Here is a 24,689-nt window from a genome sequence, read left to right as displayed (position 1 = left end):
GCTATGGGAGGCCCGTAATCTGCCAGCACCCTATGACAAAAAATGGAACACACCAGCAGTGTGAGGAGACCTGAAAGTGGCACATGGCAGAGTGTGGCGATGGAGACAGCAGCAATGGGAGGCCGTACAGGGACCCATGAGAGACTCTGGACCAGGCAGCAGCATGAGGAGGCGGTATAGGGGCCCATGGCAGATTAGGGGCCTGGCAGCAGCTATGGGAGGCCCGTAATCTGCCAGCACCCTATGACAAAAAATGGAACACACCAGCAGTGTGAGGAGACCTGAAAGTGGCACATGGCAGAGTGTGGCGATGGAGACAGCAGCAATGGGAGGCCGTACAGGGACCCATGAGAGACTCTGGACTTGGCAGCAGCATGAGGAGGCGGTATAGGGGCCCATGGCAGATTAGGGGCCTGGCAGCAGCTATGGGAGGCCCGTAATCTGCCAGCACCCTATGACAAAAAATGGAACACACCAGCAGTGTGAGGAGACCTGAAAGTGGCACATGTTTGGGGCATGATTCATGGCGGATTTAGTCAGTTGTGTCAGGAACTGGTGGTTTGAAATCCAGACTAATCCACGCCTGATTCATTTTCACAAACGTGAGTCTCTCCACACTTTGGGTGGACAGTCGTGTCCTCCGCGGAGTTGCAATACCTCCTGCCGCACTAAACGCGCTCCGATGCCACGCTACTGGCCGGGCATGACAGCCTTTCAAGGGCAAATTCAGCTAGTTGGGGCCAAAGGTCAAGTTTCGTTGCCCAGTAGTCAAGGGGATTGTCTACCTCGGTTGGCAGGGTGCTGTCCAAGTAGGCCTAAGCCTGTTGTTTGAGGTCCTGCTCCAGGTCCACCTGATGCTGCTGCTGCCGCTGCTGCGGCTGGTTAGTAGTTTCCTCACTGCGCTGGTGAAGAAAGCTACTCATCATCGACTGCAGACTGAGGCAGCTGCTGCTGGTGGAGCTGCCACTGCTCCTACCACCCCACCCCTCCCCTGCTGCCATGGCAGCGGAACGCGAGCGTACAGGGCCCACAGTGTCTGAGGATGGACGTTGGCGCAGACAGGCAGAGACGAGCTGACTACATAGGTGGTTTTTATAGTACGTTATTTTGGCCTCCCTCTCAGCAGGTGTGAAAAAGGCCACCATTTTTGAACGGTAGCGAGGGTCCAACAAGGTGGACAGCCAAAAGTCATCCCTCTGTCTGATGGTTATTATTCGGCTGTCGGTACGCAAGCAAGCGAGCATGCTATGGGCCATTTGTGCCAAGGAATGCGAGGGACTCCCTGCCTCCATCTCCACAGCATACTGCCACGGTGCGTCTGGGTCCTATGTCTCCTCTTCCTCCTCCTCTACCAGATGCTCCTGCTCCTCCACTCCTGTCCGCTGAGTGGAAAAACCACCCATTTCACTCAATAATTCCTGAGCACCAATGTCCTCCTCTACCTCCTCCTCTTCTTCCTGTCCTGCCCCCACAGGGGTCATGTGGCGTTGAGATCTGTGCGCCACGTCTACCGCACCCTGACCAGCCATTGTTAACAGCATTTGTTCCAGGACGTGCAACAGAGGAATGACGTCGTTCATCCCATAGTCCTGCCGACTCACGAATAGCGTGGCCTCCTCAAAGGGCCTGAGCAAGCGCAGGTGTCACGCATGAGCTGCCAATGGCTGACATCTAAGTTACACAGGGAGTACCTTTATCCGCTTTTAACATCAGGAAATCTGTGATGGCCTTTTGCTGTTCGTAAAGGCGGTCTAACATATGTAGGGTTGAATTCCACCTTGTTGCAACGTCACAGCATGAGGAGTCGGTACGGGGGCCCATGGCAGATTACGGGCCTGGCAGCAGCAATGGGAGGCCTGTAATCTGCCAGCACCCTATGACAAAAAATGTAACACACCAGCAGTGTGAGGAGATCTGAAAGTGGCACATGGCAGAGTGTGACGATGGAGACAGCAGCAATGGGAGGCCGTACAGGGACCCATGACACACTCTGGACCTGGCAGCAGCATGAAGAGGCGGTACAGGGGCCCATGGCAGATTACGGGCCTGGCAGCAGCAATGGGAGGCCCGTAATCTGCCAGCACCCTATGACAAAAAATGGAACACACCAGCAGTGTGTGAGGAGACCTGAAAGTGGCACATGGCAGAGTGTGGCGATGGAGACAGCAGCAATGGGAGGCCGTACAGGGACCCATGACAGACTCTGGACTTGGCAGCAGCATGAGGAGGCGGTATAGGGGCCCATGGCAGATTAGGGGCCTGGCAGCAGCTATGGGAGGCCCGTAATCTGCCAGCACCCTATGACAAAAAATGGAACACACCAGCAGTGTGAGGAGACCTGAAAGTGGCACATGGCATGAGACACTGTGGACCTGGCAGCAGCATGAGGAGGCGGTATAGGGGACCATGGCAGATTAGGGGCCTGACAGCAGCTATGGGAGGCCCGTAATCTGCCAGCACCCTATGACAAAAAATGGAACACACCAGCAGTGTGAGGAGACCTGAAAGTGGCACATGGAAGAGTGTGGCGATGGAGACAGCAGCAATGGGAGGCCGTACAGGGACCCATGAGAGACTCTTGACTTGGCAGCAGCATGAGGAGGCAGTATAGGGGCCCATGGCAGATTAGAGGCCTGGCAGCAGCTATGGGAGGCCCGTAATCTGCCAGCACCCTATGTCAAAAAATTGAACACACCAGCAGTGTGTGAGGAGACCTGAAAGTGGCACATGGCAGAGTGTGGCGATGGAGACAGCAGCAATGGGAGGCCGTACAGGGACCCATGACAGACTCTGGACTTGGCAGCAGCATGAGGAGGCGGTATAGGGGCCCATGGCAGATTAGGGGCCTGGCAGCAGCTATGGGAGGCCCGTAATCTGCCAGCACCCTATGTCAAAAAATTGAACACACCAGCAGTGTGTGAGGAGACCTGAAAGTGGCACATGGCAGAGTGTGGCGATGGAGACAGCAGCAATGGGAGGCCGTACAGGGACCCATGAGAGACTCTGGACTTGGCAGCAGCATGAGGAGGCGGTTATAGGGGCCCATGGCAGATTAGGGGCCTGGCAGCAGCTATAGGAGGCCCGTAATCTGCCAGCACCCTATGACAAAAAATGGAACACACCAGCAGTGTGAGGAGACCTGAAAGTGGCACATGGCATGAGACACTGTGGACCTGGCAGCAGCATGAGGAGGCGGTATAGGGGCCCATGGCAGATTAGGGGCCTGGCAGCATCTATGGGAGGCCCGTAATCTGCCAGCACCCTATGACAAAAAATGGAACACACCAGCAGTGTGAGGAGACCTGAAAGTGGCACATGGAAGAGTGTGGCGATGGAGACAGCAGCAATGGGAGGCCGTACAGGGACCCATGAGAGACTCTGGACTTGGCAGCAGCATGAGGAGGCGGTATAGGGGCCCATGGCAGATTAGGGGCCTGGCAGCAGCTATGGGAGGCCCGTAATCTGCCAGCACCCTATGTCAAAAAATTGAACACACCAGCAGTGTGAGGAGACCTGAAAGTGGCACATGGCATGAGACACTGTGGACCTGGCAGCAGCATGAAGAGGCGGTACAGGGGCCCATGGCAGATTAGGGGCCTGGCAGCAGCTATGGGAGGCCCGTAATCTGCCAGCACCCTATGACAAAAAATGGAACACACCAGCAGTGTGAGGAGACCTGAAAGTGGCACATGGAAGAGTGTGGCGATGGAGACGGCAGCAATGGGAGGCCGTACAGGAACCCATGAGAGACTCTGGACTTGGCAGCAGCATGAGGAGGCGGTATAGGGGCCCATGGCAGATTAGGGGCCTGGCAGCAGCTATGGGAGGCCCGTAATCTGCCAGCACCCTATGTCAAAAAATTTAACACACCAGCAGTGTGTGAGGAGACCTGAAAGTGGCACATGGCAGAGTGTGGCGATGGAGACAGCAGCAATGGGAGGCCGTACAGGGACCCATGAGAGACTCTGGACTTGGCAGCAGCATGAGGAGGCGGTATAGGGGCCCATGGCAGATTAGGGGCCTGGCAGCAGCTATGGGAGGCCTGTAATCTGCCAGCACCCTATGTCAAAAAATTGAACACACCAGCAGTGTGAGGAGACCTGAAAGTGGCACATGGCATGAGACACTGTGGACCTGGCAGCAGCATGAGGAGGCGGTATAGGGGCCCATGGCAGATTAGAGGCCTGGCAGCAGCTATGGGAGGCCCGTAATCTGCCAGCACCCTATGTCAAAAAATTGAACGCACCAGCAGTGTGTGAGGAGACCTGAAAGTGGCACATGGCAGAGTGTGGCGATGGAGACAGCAGCAATGGGAGGCCGTACAGGGACCCATGAGAGACTCTGGACTTGGCAGCAGCATGAGGAGGCGGTATAGGGGGCCCATGGCAGATTAGGGGCCTGGCAGCAGCTATAGGAGGCCCGTAATCTGCCAGCACCCTATGACAAAAAATGGAACACACCAGCAGTGTGTGAGGAGACCTGAAAGTGGCACATGGCAGAGTGTGGCGATGGAGACAGCAGCAATGGGAGGCCGTACAGGAACCCATGACAGACTCTGGACTTGGCAGCAGCATGAGGAGGCGGTATAGGGGCCCATGGCAGATTAGGGGCCTGGCAGCAGCTATGGGAGGCCCGTAATCTGCCAGCACCCTATGTCAAAAAATTGAACACACCAGCAGTGTGAGGAGACCTGAAAGTGGCACATGGCATGAGACACTGTGGACCTGGCAGCAGCATGAGGAGGCAGTACAGGGGCCCATGGCAGATTAGGGGCCTGGCAGCAGCTATGGGAGGCCCGTAATCTGCTAGCACCCTATGACAAAAAATGGAACACACCAGCAGTGTGAGGAGACCTGAAAGTGGCACATGGAAGAGTGTGGCGATGGAGACAGCAGCAATGGGAGGCCGTACAGGGACCCATGAGAGACTCTGGACTTGGCAGCAGCATGAGGAGGCGGTATAGGGGCCCATGGCAGATTAGGGGCCTGGCAGCAGCTATAGGAGGCCCGTAATCTGCCAGCACCCTATGACAAAAAATGGAACACACCAGCAGTGTGAGGAGACCTGAAAGTGGCACATGGCATGAGACACTGTGGACCTGGCAGCAGCATGAGGAGGCGGTATAGGGGCCCATGGCAGATTAGGGGCCTGGCAGCAGCTATGGGAGGCCCGTAATCTGCCAGCACCCTATGTCAAAAAAATTGAACACACCAGCAGTGTGTGAGGAGACCTGAAAGTGGCACATGGCAGAGTGTGGCGATGGAGACAGCAGCAATGGGAGGCCGTACAGGGACCCATGAGAGACTCTGGACTTGGCAGCAGCATGAGGAGGCGGTATAGGGGCCCATGGCAGATTAGGGGCCTGGCAGCAGCTATAGGAGGCCCGTAATCTGCCAGCACCCTATGTCAAAAAATTGAACACACCAGCAGTGTGAGGAGACCTGAAAGTGGCACATGGCATGAGACACTGTGGACCTGGCAGCAGCATGAGGAGGCGGTATAGGGGCCCATGGCAGATTAGGGGCCTGGCAGCAGCTATGGGAGGCCCGTAATCTGCCAGCACCCTATGTCAAAAAATTTAACACACCAGCAGTGTGTGAGGAGACCTGAAAGTGGCACATGGCAGAGTGTGGCGATGGAGACAGCAGCAATGGGAGGCCGTACAGGGACCCATGAGAGACTCTGGACTTGGCAGCAGCATGAGGAGGCGGTATAGGGGCCCATGGCAGATTAGGGGCCTGGCAGCAGCTATGGGAGGCCTGTAATCTGCCAGCACCCTATGTCAAAAAATTGAACACACCAGCAGTGTGAGGAGACCTGAAAGTGGCACATGGCATGAGACACTGTGGACCTGGCAGCAGCATGAGGAGGCGGTATAGGGGCCCATGGCAGATTAGAGGCCTGGCAGCAGCTATGGGAGGCCCGTAATCTGCCAGCACCCTATGTCAAAAAATTGAACGCACCAGCAGTGTGTGAGGAGACCTGAAAGTGGCACATGGCAGAGTGTGGCGATGGAGACAGCAGCAATGGGAGGCCGTACAGGGACCCATGAGAGACTCTGGACTTGGCAGCAGCATGAGGAGGCGGTATAGGGGCCCATGGCAGATTAGGGGCCTGGCAGCAGCTATAGGAGGCCCGTAATCTGCCAGCACCCTATGACAAAAAATGGAACACACCAGCAGTGTGTGAGGAGACCTGAAAGTGGCACATGGCAGAGTGTGGCGATGGAGACAGCAGCAATGGGAGGCCGTACAGGAAGCCATGACAGACTCTGGACTTGGCAGCAGCATGAGGAGGCGGTATAGGGGCCCATGGCAGATTAGGGGCCTGGCAGCAGCTATGGGAGGCCCGTAATCTGCCAGCACCCTATGTCAAAAAATTGAACACACCAGCAGTGTGAGGAGACCTGAAAGTGGCACATGGCATGAGACACTGTGGACCTGGCAGCAGCATGAGGAGGCAGTACAGGGGCCCATGGCAGATTAGGGGCCTGGCAGCAGCTATGGGAGGCCCGTAATCTGCTAGCACCCTATGACAAAAAATGGAACACACCAGCAGTGTGAGGAGACCTGAAAGTGGCACATGGAAGAGTGTGGCGATGGAGACAGCAGCAATGGGAGGCCGTACAGGGACCCATGAGAGACTCTGGACTTGGCAGCAGCATGAGGAGGCGGTATAGGGGCCCATGGCAGATTAGGGGCCTAGCAGCAGCTATAGGAGGCCCGTAATCTGCCAGCACCCTATGACAAAAAATGGAACACACCAGCAGTGTGAGGAGACCTGAAAGTGGCACATGGCATGAGACACTGTGGACCTGGCAGCAGCATGAGGAGGCGGTATAGGGGCCCATGGCAGATTAGGGGCCTGGCAGCAGCTATGGGAGGCCCGTAATCTGCCAGCACCCTATGTCAAAAAATTGAACACACCAGCAGTGTGTGAGGAGACCTGAAAGTGGCACATGGCAGAGTGTGGCGATGGAGACAGCAGCAATGGGAGGCCGTACAGGGACCCATGAGAGACTCTGGACTTGGCAGCAGCATGAGGAGGCGGTATAGGGGCCCATGGCAGATTAGGGGCCTGGCAGCAGCTATAGGAGGCCCGTAATCTGCCAGCACCCTATGTCAAAAAATTGAACACACCAGCAGTGTGAGGAGACCTGAAAGTGGCACATGGCATGAGACACTGTGGACCTGGCAGCAGCATGAGGAGGCGGTATAGGGGCCCATGGCAGATTATGGGCCTGGCAGCAGCTATGGGAGGCCCGTAATCTACCAGCACCCTATGACAAAAAATGGAACACACCAGCAGTGTGAGGAGACCTGAAAGTGGCACATGGAAGAGTGTGGCGATGGAGACAGCAGCAATGGGAGGCCGTACAGGGACCCATGAGAGACTCTGGACTTGGCAGCAGCATGAGGAGGCGGTATAGGGGCCCATGGCAGATTAGGGGCCTGGCAGCAGCTATAGGAGGCCCGTAATCTGCCAGCACCCTATGACAAAAAATGGAACACACCAGCAGTGTGAGGAGACCTGAAAGTGGCACATGGCATGAGACACTGTGGACCTGGCAGCAGCATGAGGAGGCGGTATAGGGGCCCATGGCAGATTAGGGGCCTGGCAGCAGCTATGGGAGGCCCGTAATCTGCCAGCACCCTATGACAAAAAATGGAACACACCAGCAGTGTGAGTAGACCTGAAAGTGGCACATGTTTGGGGCATGATTCATGGCGGATTTAGTCAGTTGTGTCAGGAACTGGTGGTTTGAAATCCAGACTAATCCATGCCTGATTCATTTTCACAAACGTGAGTCTCTCCACACTTTGGGTGGACAGTCGTGTCCTCCGCGGAGTTACAATACCTCCTGCCGCACTAAACACGCGCTCCGATGCCACGCTACTGGCCGGGCATGACAGCCTTTCAAGGGCAAATTCAGCTAGTTGGGGCCAAAGGTCAAGTTTCGTTGCCCAGTAGTCAAGGGGATTGTCTACCTCGGTTGGCAGGGTGCTGTCCAAGTAGGCCCAAGCCTGTTGTTTGAGGTCCTGCTCCAGGTCCACCTGATGCTGCTGCTGCTGCGGCTGGTTAGTAGTTTCCTCACTGCGCTGGTGAAGAAAGCTACTCATCATCGACTGCAGACTGAGGCAGCCGCTGCTGGTGGAGCTACCACTGCTCCTACCACCCCACCCCTCCCCTGCTGCCATGGCAGCGGAACGCGAGCGCACAGGGCCCACAGTGTCTGAGGATAGACGTTGGCGCACTAAGGCAGAGACCAACTGACTACATAGGTGGTTTTTATAGTACGTTATTTTGGCCTCCCTCTCAGCAGGTGTGAAAAAGGCCACCATTTTTGAACGGTAGCGAGGGTCCAACAAGGTGGACAGCCAAAAGTCATCCCTCTGTCTGATGGTTATTATTCGGCTGTCGCTACGCAAGCAACCGAGCATGCTATGGGCCATTTGTGTCAAGGAATGCGAGGGACTCCCTGCCTCCATCTCCACAGCATACTGCCACGGTGCGTCTGGGTCCTCTGTCTCCTCCTCCTCCTCCTCTACCAGATGCTCCTGCTCCTCCACTCCTGTCCGCTGAGTGGAAAAACCACCCATTTCACTCAAAAATTCCTGAGCACAAATGTCCTCCTCTACCTCCTCCTCTTCTTCCTGTCCTGCCCCCACAGGGGTCATGTGGCGTTGAGATCTGTGCGCCACGTCTACCGCACCCTGACCAGCCATTGTTAACAGCATTTGTTCCAGGACGTGCAACAGAGGAATGACGTCGTTCATCCCATAGTCCTGCCGACTCACGAATAGCGTGGCCTCCTCAAAGGGCCTGAGCAAGCGGCAGGTGTCACGCATGAGCTGCCAATGGCTGACATCGAAGTTACACAGGGGAGTACCTTTATCCGCTTGTAACATCAGGAAATCGGTGATGGCCTTTCGCTGTTCGTAAAGGCGGTCTAACATGTGTAGGGTTGAATTCCACCTTGTTGCAACGTCGCAGATCAGGCGATGCTGTGGAATTCCGTTCTGCCACTGCAGCTCAAGGAGGGTGTGCTTTGCGGTGTAGGAATGGCTGAAATGCATGCAAAGTTTACGTGACATTTTAAGGATGTCTTGCAGTGGGATGGTGAATTTTAGGAACCGCTTGACAACCAGATTGAACACGTGAGCCATGCATGGCGCATGGCACAACCTTCCTTGACGCAGAGCAGACACCATGTTCTTTCCGTTGTCGGTCAACATGGTTCCGATTTTGAGTTTGCGCGGAGACAGCCATCTGTCGATTTCTCTGTTCATTACACTGAGAAGTTCCTCCCCTGTGTGACTACGTTCGCCAAGGCATACCAGGTGCAGCACAGCGTGACACCGTTGCGCCCTGCACATGTGATATGCCGGTCGGGTAATGGGACTTGGCACGGGGGTGGCGGCTGAGGACACGAAGGAAGAAGAGGTGGTAGAGGCGGACATCTTTTGTGGACCAAGGACGTGCAAACGTGGAGGCAAAAGTGGCGTGACCTGTCCAAGTTGCTGGTGCGGCTGTGACGGCACCACGTTCACCCAGTGGGCCGTAAATGACATGTACTGTCCCTGACCGTAGTTACAGCTCCACACGTCGGCGCTGCCGTGCACTTTGGCAGAGACCGACATGCTCAAAGACTGGCCCACCATCTCTTCTACATGTGAATGCAGGGCTGGCACTGCCTTTTTGGCAAAGAAATGACGGCTTGGCACTCTCCACCGCGGCGCGGCACAAGTCATCATTTCTCGGAAAGGTGCTGAGTCCACCACTTGGAAAGGGAGGGACTGCAGCACCAGCAACTTGGACAGGAGGACGTTCAGCTTTTGCACCGTCGGGTGCGTGCTCGCAAACTGTTGTCTCTTGGAAACGGATTCCAAGAAAGACTGCTGACGGAATCCGTGAAGAGGAGTAGCAGGAGAAGGAGCATCTGAACGAGCGGAAGATGGCAATGAGCGACAACTCCCCTCAGCAGAGGTGTTGGAGCCTTGACTGGCTGATAGAGGGCGATTGAAGTCGGGTGACGGAGCAAGTAACGGAGCGGGTGATGGAGCGGGGGCTGGGGCGGGCAGAACCGCCGTATCTTTATCACGGTTTTCCCAGGCCACCAAATGGCGACGCTGCATATGCTGCCGCAACGCTGTAGTCCCAACATGGGCCCCCTGGCCACGCTTGACTTTCTGGCCACATAGTCGACATACGGCTACGTTTACTTCCTCGGGCGGCTTGACAAAAAATTGCCACACCGCCGAGTAGGAAACTTTGCCCCCGATACTCCTCACTGGCTGACTGCTGCTTCCTCCGTGCACACCGGCACCACTACTGGCCGTGGTGGTAGGCTGCAGTGGAGCTGGTGCTGTACTCCGTGGCCGTTTGCCTCCACTGACACTGCTGCGACCCTGCTGCCTCCTGGGCAACCCACCGACTGTTTTGCTCGCTGCCAAGCTGCCACCCTCTTCTCCTGATGATGCGGAAGCAATAGCCTGATGACGACGAGGCTGCCAAGTGCGATCAGCCTCATCATCATCAATTAGGGTCTCCGCCTCACTACTAGCCCCCTCGGCTGCGTGTGGGTCAGGAGACAGACCTGTCTCTAGTCCAGCTACCGAGCCACTCTCCTCGCCACTACTTATTCGCCTGGCTGCTGAAGAGGCGGATGTCTCCCCCCGTTCCTGACCGCCCTCTGTTAGCTCTTCCTCATTGTACAGTGGGGCTGAGCCCACAGCATGCGATACTTCGCTTGGTGAGGGAACACCAAAGGACAGGGGCAGGTAGAGGACACGTGATTTCAGTGGGCTTGCTCCCGGGCCATGCCAACTAACGGTTGTGTCTGACGTACCCACCGACCGTTGGCTGTAGGTGTCAGAGGTGACCTGGGAAGAGGAAGACGACCGAGCCAACCAATCGATGACGGCAGGGTGGTCGGTGGAGACACGACCGCTGGATGACACCGGGAGCACTGGCCTCTGGCTGCGAATAGTGCTGCCTCGACCCCTTCCTCTGCTGCCACGTCTGCTCGCTCCTAAAACATTGCCTCCTCTGCCACTCCTCTGCATGTTGTCTGACATACTCTTTAATTAAACGATTCTGCGTCCCTGAGTAACAATTCTGTGTCTGTCCCTGAGTAACAATTCTGTGTCCCTGAGTAACGTTTCTGTGGCCCTAAGTAACAGTTCTGTGTCCCTCAGTAACAGTTCTGTGTCCCTCAGTAACAATTCTGTGTCCCTCAGTAACAATTCTGTGTCCCTCAGTAACAATTCTGTGTCTGTCCCTGAGTAACAATTCTGTGTCTGTCCCTGAGTAACAATTCTGTGTAAATCGAAAAAGAATTCTCCTGCGCTCCAGGACTCAGACAGGTGGCACAAGATGGAACCGGGCCTGGGGAGGACGACCACCACTGCATAAAGGGCTGTGCAGCTCCAAACCAAGGCTGGGGAAGCCCAATCAGCACTGCAAAATGAAATGGAAAACAAGAAGCGCACCAGCCTTGCGCATTACCTCAATAACCAAAATTTATTGCTTGTAAAAAAACATACTCACAAACAGCGAATAAAATCAGGCATGTAAGTCCTCTCAGGGACTTGAAGATAACATGAGTCCCATCAGGTAAATGGGTGTTCAGTACAGCTGACGCGTTTCGAAGGGGATCCCTTCTTCCTCAGAGCTAACTGAACCATAAGTGCTCCCTCCTATATATACTCATACCTCTGGACTAAAACTAAGCCCTCCCAGCCGGGTTGGGCAGTCTCAGGATAGTAGGAGGGGCCAGAATCTCATAAACTGACCATCCATATTTGCAATGCCATTAGAGAGAAATAACATATAAATTATAAAATATATAAAATGCATAAAAAACATATATAAAAAATATATATAATATATATATAATTAATAGAATCTATCTATGAACAACCCACATTTTGCATACACCACTTAGTGTGCATCTAATCCCTCAATTTGACGGTGACACCAAAGGAGATGATGATCATCAACAATTATAAATAATTGTCATGTTCCGTGTTACATTAGTGAACAATGTGTCCCATGGACTTCATCCAGAGGACTTGTCATAACGCTGGATGGAAATATAGCGATCAATGTGACAATAGTCATAGATTCTTAATACAGATTGTTAATCGCCGGATATCTTAATGGTTAAGTGTCCATAGTGACACAACCACATGTAAATATATGTACAAACATCTAGACATATCCACCCACACTCAGACCTTCAACCCGGAGCTGTGTGTTTTTTTGTATTTTATGTAATTTATGTATTTAATACCACCAGGCAGCTGCATGCGTTTTATGATCCGATATTGAAGAGGATTAGATCAGAACTCTTGAATCCACATATATATATATATTTTTATAAACCCACAGACATATACATCCCCACTCCGACCTTCAACCCGATGCTGTGTATTTTTTATATATATATCACCAGGCAGCTGCATGCGTTTCACGATCCGTTGATGAAGGGGATTAGATCAAATGTTCTTGGATCCATGATGCTTTGTAGTCAGCTGCAGAGGGAGGACATGAACTTCCCTCATTTGCTTGCTGGTTTACCCTGTGTGTGGAACGCACGCTAATACTCCATGCTCATAACTGCGCATGCGTGAACCAACATGCGCATGCGCAGTATGAGAAGGAAGGACCGTCTGCGCGATCACGTGGGCCCCCTTCACGCGCATTTGACGGCCACTTTGTACGCGTGTGCTAACCCCGCTCTACTGGGTCAGATACCCGACATGCTATCCCGCCCCCAACCTCTGACGAGGCTCTCCTTAAGGGAAAAGACCTGTCTGGGAATTCCCCTCTGGCCGGCTTCCTGTTGTGTGTACCTTCAAACCAATCAAAATGAGGTGGTCAGACCGCTCTGGCTGAGATCCATCAAACCTGGATTGGCAGTATGTTAAAGGTCTTGGGGGCTTATTAGTTCACACCAGACTACTAACAGCCATATATAAAAAAAAAAAAAAAAAAAAAAAACTACCAAAGAGACCATATGTGTCCTTATAGTATGGGGCAATGAGAAGAAAAAATTAATTTTTAAAAAACGACCCTACTCTAGGGAAGGCACTCCCTGAAAAACCTACACTAATTTTCAGGAAACCTAGGGATCTCAGGAGCATAATAGCGCCCAGTAGAGTACGTAAAAGGAACTACCAGCAGACATCTAACCCAGGTCCATGGTCAGTGCTATTCGACCAAAAGGGCAGCTACAGATGTAGCGTTCCCAATTGTGGCACATGTGGAGTCATATGGCATCGGAAAAAAGATTTCTTGAGCACAGATGGCAGGAGATTTTCCATCAAACAGTTCATCAACTGTGGGACGTCTTTTGTCATCTATGGCTTAATTTGCCCCTGTGGCCTACTTTATGTAGGCCGCACCTCACGGTGTCTTAGGACACGTATCAGCGAGCACAAAAGTAATATAAAATTGGCAAAAGATAAATATTCAGTCCCCCGACATTTCAAAGAAATACATCAGAGCAATTACGACGGACTGAAAGTCTTTGGAATAGAAGCAATCACAAAGGACTTAGATAGTGGGAGGAGACACCAAGAACTCTGTAGAAGAGAAAGTTTTTGGATCTTCACATTGGGCACTTTGTCCCCTAGAGGCTTAAATGATGACCTGGAGATTCATACTCTTATTTAGTCACCAGGAAGTACTAACACAATTAGCGATCTCTACTGTTCCACCCCAATTTCAGTTTGCGATTTAAATGTATTGAATATGGTTGAATATGTTTGATGTATTCGATGTATACAATAGATTCGATGTATCTAATATATTTGATATATTTAATATATATTTTTTATATATATATTTTTTGGATTTAGTAACACATATTCTGTTATTAACAGGAATGTTCTGAGTGTAAGGAATGTGGTTATCTAGGATTAGCCCTGACAATAATAATTTTTTCTTCTCATTGCCCCATACTATAAGGACACATATGGTCTCTTTGGTAGTTTTTTTTTTTTTTTTTTTTTTTTTTATATATGGCTGTTAGTAGTCTGTTGTGAACTAATAAGCCCCCAAGACCTTTAACATACTGCCAATCCAGGTTTGATGGATCTCAGCCAGAGCGGTCTGACCACCTCATTTTGATTGGTTTGAAGGTACACACAACAGGAAGCCGGCCAGAGGGGAATTCCCAGACAGGTCTTTTCCCTTAAGGAGAGCCTCGTCAGAGGTTGGGGGCGGGATAGCATGTCGGGTATCTGACCCAGTAGAGCGGGGTTAGCACACGCGTACAAAGTGGCCGTCAAATGCGCGTGAAGGGGGCCCACGTGATCGCGCAGACGGTCCTTCCTTCTCATACTGCGCATGCGCATGTTGGTTCACGCATGCGCAGTTATGAGCATGGAGTATTAGCGTGCGTTCCACACACAGGGTAAACCAGCAAGCAAATGAGGGAAGTTCATGTCCTCCCTCTGCAGCTGACTACAAAGCATCATGGATCCAAGAACATTTGATCTAATCCCCTTCATCAACGGATCGTGAAACGCATGCAGCTGCCTGGTGATATATATATAAAAAATACACAGCATCGGGTTGAAGGTCGGAGTGGGGATGTATATGTCTGTGGGTTTATAAAAATATATATATATATGTGGATTCAAGAGTTCTGATCTAATCCTCTTCAATATCTGATCATAAAACGCATGCAGCTGCCTGGTGGTATTAAATACATAAATTACATAAAATACAAAAAAACACACAGCTCCGGGTTGAAGGTCTGAGTGTGGGTGGATATGTCTAGATGTTTGTACATATATTTACATGTGGTTGTGTCACTATGGACACTTAACCATTAAGATATCCGGCGATTAACAATCTGTATTAAGAATCTATGACTATTGTCACATTGATCGCTATATTTCCATCCAGCGTTATGACAAGTCCTCTGGATGAAGTCCATGGGACACATTGTTCACTAATGTAACACGGAACATGACAATTATTTATAATTGTTGATGATCATCATCTCCTTTGGTGTCACCGTCAAATTGAGGGATTAGATGCACACTAAGTGGTGTATGCAAAATGTGGGTTGTTCATAGATAGATTCTATTAATTATATATATATTATATATATTTTTTATATATGTTTTTTATGCATTTTATATATTTTATAATTTATATGTTATTTCTCTCTAATGGCATTGCAAATATGGATGGTCAGTTTATGAGATTCTGGCCCCTCCTACTATCCTGAGACTGCCCAACCCGGCTGGGAGGGCTTAGTTTTAGTCCAGAGGTATGAGTATATATAGGAGGGAGCACTTATGGTTCAGTTAGCTCTGAGGAAGAAGGGATCCCCTTCGAAACGCGTCAGCTGTACTGAACACCCATTTCCCTGATGGGACTCATGTTATCTTCAAGTCCCTGAGAGGACTTACATGCCTGATTTTATTCGCTGTTTGTGAGTATGTTTGTTTTTTTACAAGCAATAAATTTTGGTTATTGAGGTAATGCGCAAGGCTGGTGCGCTTCTTGTTTTCCATTTCATTTTGCAGTAACAATTCTGTGTCCCTGAGTAACGTTTCTCTGGCCCTAAGTAACAGTTCTGTGGCCCTCAGTAACAATTCTGTGTCCCTGAGTAACAATTCTGTGCCTGAGTAACAATTCTGTGTCCCTGAGTAACAATTATGTGTCCCTGAGTAACAATTATGTGTCCCTCAGTAACAATTCTGTGTCCCTCAGTAACAATTCTGTGTCTGTCCCTGAGTAACAATTCTGTGTCCCTAAGTAACGTTTCTGTGTCCCTAAGTAACGTTTGTGTCCCTAAGTAACGTTTCTGTGGCCCTAAGTAACGTTTCTGTGGCCCTAAGTAACGATTCTGTGGCCCTAAGTAACGATTCTGTGGCCCTAAGTAACGTTTCTGTGGCCCTAAGTAACGTTTTTGTGGCCCTAAGTAACGTTTCTGTGGCCCTAAGTAACAGTTCTGTGGCCCTCAGTAACAGTTCTGTGGCCCTCAGTAACAAATCTGTGTCCCTCAGTAACAAATCTGTGTCCCTCAGTAACAAATCTGTGTCTGTCCCTAAGTAACAAATCTGTGTCTGTCCCTAAGTAACAATTCTGTGGCCCTAAGTAACGTTTCTGTGGCCCTCAGTAACAATTCTGTATCCCTCAGTAACAATTCTGTGTCTGTCCCTGAGTAACAATTCTGTGTCCCTAAGTAACGTTTCTGTGGCCCTAAGTAACGTTTCTGTGGCCCTAAGTAACAAATCTGTGTCCCTCAGTAACAATTCTGTGTCTGTCCCTAAGTAACAATTCTGTGGCCCTAAGTAACGATTCTGTGGCCCTCAGTAACGATTCTGTGGCCCTCAGTAACAATTCTATGTCTGTCCCTAAGTAAAAATTCTGTGGCCCTAAGTAACGTTTCTGTGGCCCTAAGTAACGGTTCTGTGGCCCTCAGTAACATTTCTGTGTCTGTCCCTAAGTAACAATTCTGTGGCCCTAAGTAACGATTCTGTGGCCCTCAGTAACAAATCTGTGTCCCTCAGTAACAATTCTGTGTCTTTCCCTAAGTAACAATTCTGTGGCCCTAAGTAACGATTCTGTGGCCCTAAGTAACGTTTCTGTGGCCCTAAGTAACGTTTCTGTGGCCCTCAGTAACAATTCTGTGTCCCTCAATAACAATTCTGTGTCTGTCCCTAAGTAACAATTCTGTGGCCCTAAGTAACGTTTCTGTGGCCCCAAGTAACGATTCTGTGGCCCTCAGTAACAAATCTGTGTCCCTCAGTAACATTTCTGTGTCTGTCCCTAAGTAACAATTCTGTGGCCCTAAGTAACGATTCTGTGGCCCTCAGTAACAAATCTGTGTCCCTCAGTAACAATTCTGTGTCTGTCCCTCAGTAACAATTCTGTGTCTGTCCCTAAGTAACAATTCTGTGGCCCTAAGTAACGTTTCTGTGGCTCTAAGTAATGATTCTGTGGCCCTCAGTAAAAATTCTGTATCCCTCAGTAACAATTCTGTCTGTCCCTGAGTAACAATTCTGTGGCCCTAAGTAACGTTTCTGTGGCCCTAAGTAACGTTTCTGTGGCCCTAAGTAACGTTTCTGTGGCCCTATGTAACGTTTCTATGGCCCTATGTAACGTTTCTATGGCCCTATGTAACGTTTCTATGGCCCTATGTAACGTTTCTATGGCCCTAAGTAACGATTCTGTGGCCCTAACTAACGTTTCTGTGTCCCTAACTCTCTCCCTGCATACAGCCAGGTCTGCCTCTGTTGAATGACTGGAGGCAAATGGAGAATTCTAAAATGGCCGCCATTTATAGCTCGACCATTACACTGTGCTGGCTGGCTGGCTGCTGATTGGCTAATGCGATCACATGTCATGAATGAATGCATTATGGGTCAGCGCGCCTTGTCTGCGCGCCTTCCCAGACATCCCCGCTCCGTCGCCGCACATGTCGCCGCCACTTTAGGAAAAATTTCGATTCGCGCATCCGAAGTCTGCTTATTTTCGGATTCGACGCGAATCGAAATTTTCCTAATATTCGAAACGAATTCCACTTCGCCTACTTCGATTCGCTCATCTCTAACTATAATGTAATGCACATACAATAGTGAAAAAAACCTCAGCGCAATCACCCTAAAACAGTGCAAACTAATGAGAGAAAAAAAACTATAATCTAAAAGCTGTATATAACTAATGTTAGTACTGCTGCTCACACTTTTTGAGTTGTCAGTCTGCCCCTGATCCTATGTGTTTATGTCCAAGCATAGAACATGCATAGAACGTATGCGTTTGTCATCACGATATATCTAGAACAATGACTAAACTGAATCTTATAAGAAGGTATGGACATGCATGTATCATATTCGTATATGTCAAAACATAGAATCATGTGTAAAATATATGCAATTAACTCATCACCATATATTTGAAACAATCCACACCCATAACTGCAAAACATTAAAAAAAAACCCATAAAACTAGATCTTATAATAAATTCTGTTCGGTGGATATGTTCAGTGGACATGTGTGTATCATCCGCGTATATATCAAAATATAACATCATGCATAAAATATATGCATTTAACTCCTCCATCATTTTATATAAAACAATCCACACCCATAACTACAACACATAAAATAATGGTAAATCATAAGTGTCTATATATTTTCATATAGTATATTCAAAAATCCAACCGTGCAACCAATCAAATATATACTACATGTTGTGCTCTTTGTTTCTAAAATCATCGTTTGCATGATCACCACATGTTGATACCCATCCACTGACCGTAATATGCTCTCACCTTTTTGATAGACCTCACAACAAGGTCTCATGCACCTGCCCCTTGTAGTGGGGTCACCCATATCACAAGAGTAATCGTTTCCTCCAGGTCACTGGGTCTTTTCAATCCATCTCCATCTTCTGCAATCCTTGGTGGAATGTTTTCAATAAACTCGGAACAAAGAAGGAAATATACTGCTCTCTGCTTAAAACGCACCATTTATTGAAAAAAATATATAATACACTCCGCATTTTTGGTGCACAGATCCAGTGCACATGCAATACAGGCTCGTGTAGTTAAAACCATCCAACAAAATATCCAACCATGTACTTCCTAGTTGTGCAGTGTGATGTCACCAGGTCCTCCCATTTTCTGACATATACGCATATGATACATGCATGTACTCTGAACATATCTTCTTATATTCAGTTTAGTCATTGTTCTAGATATATTGTGATGACATAAACACATACATTCTATATATGTTCTATGTTTGGACATAAACGCATAGGATATATGCATGTCCATCTAATTTATTATATGAGTTTGTGATACTCCAGGGCATGTGAGAATGTAATGCACATATTTCAAGAACTGCACAAAATGTGCAGTAAGCAGGGTGCAAAGAAAGAAAGCTGCACCCAATCACCTCACCCAATACCATTCATCAGGTTTGGAATCTGCAAGCTGCTCCAGTCACAATTATTAACACAGTAAGCAGGAGATTTCATAATTTACTTTACCAAAACGCAACTCCGCTTGAAGAGTCCCATAGATTATAATGCAAACTATTTTCCCTGTGAACACACATGTTCATGCAGTTAAGATATGATTTTGAAAGGGCTCTTAATGTATTTTTTTGGAATGCAAGCACTGTATAAGCCTCTTGCAGTCCTTGTAAAGTAAAGATCAGACCTGTGAGATGCAGCAGAAGGAGCCAATCAAGTGTGTTGCAGTACTAGGGATGTGCTGCTTCTGTTTTCACTGTCCAAATAAAGGATTGGAGTAGAAAGGAGACCTGTAGATGAAAGTGAAATCAGGTCCCCTCCGGTGCCAGGCAGGACATTGTTGTGTGGCAGAGCTGGGTGAATCCTATAACTGGATGGGCAGAAATACAAATCCTTTTGGCAGGTGAAACAGCTCTCACATACTGTATATGTGTATATGTACAGTGAGGAACAGAAGTATTTGAACACCCTGTGATTTTGCAAGATCTCCCACTTAGAAATCATGGAGGGGTCTGAAATTCACATTGTAGGTGCATTCCCACTCTGAGAGAATTAAAAAAAAAAATAAAAAAATTCAAGAAATCACATTGTATGATTTTTAAAGAATTTATTTGTCTTGCATTGCTGAACATAAGTATTTGAACACCTAAGAAACAGCAAGAATTCTGGCTCTCAAAGACCTGTTACTGTGCCTTTAAAAAGTCCACCTCTACTCCACTCATTAATCTAACTTAGTAGCACCTGTCTGAGCTCTTTAAAGACACCTGTCCACCCCACAGTCAGTCAGACCAAAGGGGCAATTGGGCAAGACCAAAGAGCTGTCAAAAGACACCATAGACAAAATTGTGGACCTCCACAAGGCTGGAAAGGGCTACGGCGCAATTGCCAAGCAGCTTGGTGAAAATAGATCAACTGTTGGAGCACTTGTTAGAAAATGGAAGAGGCTAAAGACTACTGGCAGTCTCCATCAGACTGGGGCTCCATGCAAGATCTCACCTCGTGGGGTGATAAGAAAGGTGAGGAATCAGCCCAGAACTGCAAGGGAGGAGCTGGTCAATGACATGAAGAGAGCTGGGACCACAGTTTCAAAGGTCACTGTCTGTAGAAAACTACGCCGTCATGGTTTCAAATCATGCATTGCACGGAAGGTTCCCTTGCTCAAGTCATCACATGCCCAGGCCCGTCTGAAGTTTGCCAATGACCATCTGGATGATCCAGAGGAGGCATGGGAGAAAGTCATGTGGTCAGATGAGACCAAAGTAGAACTTTTTGGTCTAAACTTCACTCGTCGTGTTTGGAGGAAAAAGGGTGAGTTGCATCCCAAGAACACCATCCCTACTGTGAAGCATGGGGGTGGTAACATCGTGCTTTGGGGGTGCTTTTCTGTGAAGGGGACAGAACGACTGCACTGTATTAAGGAGAGGATGAATGGGGCCATTTATTGTGAGATTTTGAGCAATAACCTCCTTCCCTCAGTCAGAGCATTGAAGATGGGTCGTGGTTGGGTCTTCCAACATGACAATGACCCGAAGCACACAGCCAGGATAACCATGGAGTGGCTCCGTAAGAAGCATATCAAGGTTCTGGAGTGGCCTAGCCAGTCTCCAGACCTAAATCCAATAGAACATTTTTGGAGGGAGCTGAAACTCCGTGTTGCTCAGCGACAGCCCTGAAACCTGACAGATCTAGAGGAGATCTGTGTGGAGGAGTGGGCCAAAATCCCTGTTGCAGTGTGTGCAAACCTGGTCAAGAACTACAGGAAATGTTCAGCAGTGCAAGACAAATAAAATCTTTAAAAATCACACAATGTGATTTCCTGATTTTTTTTTTAATTCTGTCTCTCAGAGTGGGAATGCACCTACAATGTGAATTTCAGATCCCTCCGTGATTTCTAAGTGGGAGAACTTGCAAAATCGCAGGGTGTTCAAATACTTCTGTTCCTCACTGTATGTATGTATATATTTATTTTTGTATTGAGCTGTATACCTAGATTTTAGCTTTAAATTCAAAGATACAAGCATTCCCAATGTGCTATGACTGCCAGATGTCAAGGGCCTTGTAGCAGTTGCTATATCTGCTGCACCAATAAAAACTTTTCTTTAAAGTTGTATAAACAAACTAATAAACCAATCAATACCACTCTTGCTGATTATGGTACAGGTTGTGCTGACAAACGTTTTGCCATGTTGTTATGATATACAGTAAGCACATAAATGTCCTATTTATTTTTTTTATTTATTTTAGATTTTATGCACACAAGAAAGAAAAAAACAAAAACTAGCAAACACCAGTGAACATCAAACAAGCTTAAGAATGTTTCACATAGCCATGGTAGCATCTGTTAAAAAAAACAAAACAAAAAAAAAAACAATAGTAACAAGGATGGACTCCTCCGATATTGAAAAGTTTGAAGGGGTTGTTTGCTGTAGAACTGAAGGGTATGTCTTTCACAGTCCAAGCATCTGGATTAATAAGCAGCCAGCACTATGAAACACAGTAAAGAAAACAAATGCGAAGGGGAGAAGGAAAAGAGCAGGGGGTAAAGTTACTCTCCAAAAAAGACCTCCAGAAAGTCAGTTAATAGAGAGATGTAGAAATCCCCTCAAAGGACCCTGACTTTGCAAAGGAGCCCAGGGTCCAGCGTCACGATATACTACAGTTAAGTATGTGCATACACAGATCAGTTATTTAAGGTCTGTAATGTAACTGGAGGAGAAGGTGTAATCTGTCCAATAGAACCATATTTTGCATAATTGTTCCTCCTTAACACTGGCGGAGCCAAGTATTTTATCCATCCTGTAAGTTTTGGTATAAATGTCCAGAATTTTATATGATCACGTAATGATTATGTTGATTTATTGTTATAGGGAAAAAAGCTGGCTACGTGTGTACAAAATGTAACAGATACTTGGGGATCAGATACTGAGCCAATGCGTTCTGTTGCCTCCTATGTTTGCCAGTCTATGCTTGTGCCATCAGACACACTTGGCCGCAAAGCAACGATGACCACACAACCAGTAAACCTCGCTGACCAGCTGATAGGTAAGTTTGGTGTTAAAGGCTACAATATTAAACTGCTCCTAGCTGAATATACTGTAGGAGGAATAGGAAAATCTGCAGATAAGGGATTCTACATCTACATATATTTCTTTTGCTAGGTGTCACAACAGAAACCACTCTTGATAAAATCTCCTCTCAAGTGGATCTTTTTCCTGGAGAAAATATAGCCATAAAAGACATCATATTCTATTACAGGTAAGCGATCCCCAATAAAACGTAAAACATCTTCTTCTGTATCATGCAGACAGGGAATAACAAAATGTGGATAGGTAATTTGGGCCGAAAATCACAATATAAGTATTGTAAACTCCAGTCCAAATTGTTTGGGATAAAATGGGAAAGGATTAGATTTTTATTTTGCATTTGAATGACAGCCAGGAATTGTTATAAGCAAAACTTCTTGTTTCCCTTCTGGGTGGTGGTGCTGCTGTACATATATTTGGGTAATCCAATAGTAGCTAGTCAGTCATCGGCTTCCTTGTGCTTCTTCACAGTGTCATATGCTCAGTGTCTATGTGTAACATAACATATTCTGCTTGTTTGAGAATACTAGACTGAAGGTAGGATTCTACTTTAGCCACAAATGTTTTTGCTGGTACATTAGAGTTCTACTTTAATGTACAGAACTTAACATTATTTTACAGGCTCTGCAGTATGCTCATTATTTTTTTTCTAGATTAATCTCTTCATAATCTTACAGGTCAAAAGAGGTTACACAGTCCTGTATTTCTGGTAGGTCTACTACTATCCGCCTTCGCTGTAATCCTCAAATTACTGGTATACAAAATATATCTGTGCCAAGGTAGGAAATGTTCTTTACATTTATTTACAGTTCTGAAAAATTGTGAATTTGAAACTGACTGCACATTTCACATTATTTACTGTAGCTACATAGTTTTAAATATTTACAGTTTTAAATCTTACAAACTATTTCTCTTGAGATTCACCATTGAAAACTTGTGACTTAGATGTTAGGAAAGAGTGCATTATGCCAGTGAGCTGTGTTAATATAGTATGCTGAAGATCATTGGTGCAACCCCCTACATGATGCCAATGCTTATTCTTTTTATTTATATATATATATATATATATATATGTATATATGTATATATATATATATATATATATATATATATATATATATATATATATATGTATGTGTATATATATATATATATATATATATATATATATATATATACACACACACAGTATTCTATATATCCAGACACACTTACCAGACTACACACCCATGGCTAATGTAGTATGCAACAGAACCCTTTTGGTTTACAATGTTATCTCCTCCTCACCTAATGTGAATACTCCTGATTATGAGACTACAGTAGGCAAGAAAGATTTTAGCTCTCTTAACACCTGTGTTTTAAATATGTTTAAAAAATTTAAGGGGGTGACTTTGGCAACATGAGGAAGCATATCTAGCGAGCTCTGCACTAATCTACCTTTATCTCCGAAGCAACCCAAAACATACTTGGGGCTCAGGGATCAGTCCTAGACTAATATTTTGGGTCCCAAACTAACTCCACCTCACCAACCGTCTCTACCAAAGCCCAGAAGTCTGTGGCCAATACGAACCTTGAGGCTTCAATGCTCCATCAAGAAAATTGTCCATTGTCCCTGAATAGCTGCCCAAAAATAATTCCCTGACACACCTTAGACACCCACTGTGATGGAGGGTAGGCAGGACAAAACACACAGAGCAGATGATAAACACACAAAGCTTTATTGAAAGAATGACAGTCACTCAATTGGGGTCTGCAGGTAGTGTCTCAGTACCCAGTGTAGGATAAGAGCAGGGAGAGGGCCCAAAACAAGTGTAATCCGGCCCCAGGGGGGCAAAGTTGGAGCCTCTAGTGGTTTGTAATCCAAACAGGGAAGAGGAAGGGGGAGAGTTCATGAACAGTCCATGGGGGACTAAAAACAGGGGTACAGACACTCACGGTTCCAGCAGGGATGTCCTGGCTCACAGCAGGGGGGCAACCCTCCTCAGCGCACAACAGAGGGTCCTAACAGCAGGTACTAGTCCTGATACTACAGCACACAAGCAATCCTGGACCCGAAGTATTAGGCAGTATAGCAGCAGGTACTCATCCTGAGTATTAGCAGAGTATTCAGCGGGTAATAATCCTTGAGTCCCTGGAGTATTGCTAAGTGCCCAGCGGGTAATAATGCTTTAAATCCCTGGGGTATTGCAGAACGCCCAGCGGGTAATAATCCTCGGTCCCTGGGGTATTGCAGAGCGCCCAGCGGGTAATAATCCTCAGTCCCTGGGTTATTGCAGAGTGCCCAGCGGGTAATAATCCTCTAAGTCCCTGGGTCTTTGCAGAGTGGCTATGGGGGTCTCGCCTCAGCGTAGACCTCCCAGCAGCTCGCAGCGGACAGAACAACCCGGGGAGCCCTGATCATCCTGGCAACCTCGGACGGCGTGCCTCGTCACCCGGCAATGAGGCACGCCCCCTTGACATGGGCCGCGCTCTCAAAAGTGCGACCTTTGTCTGTCAGCGAGTGCAGGCACGGGAAAATCCCGTGCCCGCGCCGCACTTGCCGGCGCACTTGCAATTGCTGACTGCCATGGCCCGGAACCTCCCTGCGGGAGATCGCC

At 48.1% G+C, this 24,689-nt stretch overlaps 1 protein-coding gene across 1 annotated transcript in view; it reads left to right on the top strand.

Annotated features, from left to right (window-relative positions):
• LOC149428967 (endosome/lysosome-associated apoptosis and autophagy regulator 1-like) overlaps nt 1-22,875 on the top strand; it is a 39,125-nt gene extending 16,250 nt beyond the window's left edge. Inside the window, exons 2-4 of the mRNA XM_089666889.1 lie at nt 21,877-22,051; nt 22,168-22,264; nt 22,770-22,875. Of these exons, the coding sequence (XP_089523015.1) occupies nt 21,877-22,051; nt 22,168-22,264; nt 22,770-22,875 (378 nt within the window). The remainder of the gene's footprint in view (nt 1-21,876; nt 22,052-22,167; nt 22,265-22,769) is intronic.
• The last annotated feature ends 1,814 nt before the right edge of the window (nt 22,876-24,689 follow it).

The sequence above is a fragment of the Staurois parvus genome, unplaced genomic scaffold (assembly GCF_062004578.1).
Source record: "Staurois parvus isolate SC_StPar_1 unplaced genomic scaffold, SC_StPar_1.0 ptg002886l, whole genome shotgun sequence".
In the NCBI taxonomy this organism is placed as follows: Eukaryota; Metazoa; Chordata; class Amphibia; order Anura; family Ranidae; genus Staurois; species Staurois parvus.
Note: the sequence above shows the minus strand (reverse complement) of the source record. Positions and strands in the feature narration are given on the sequence as shown.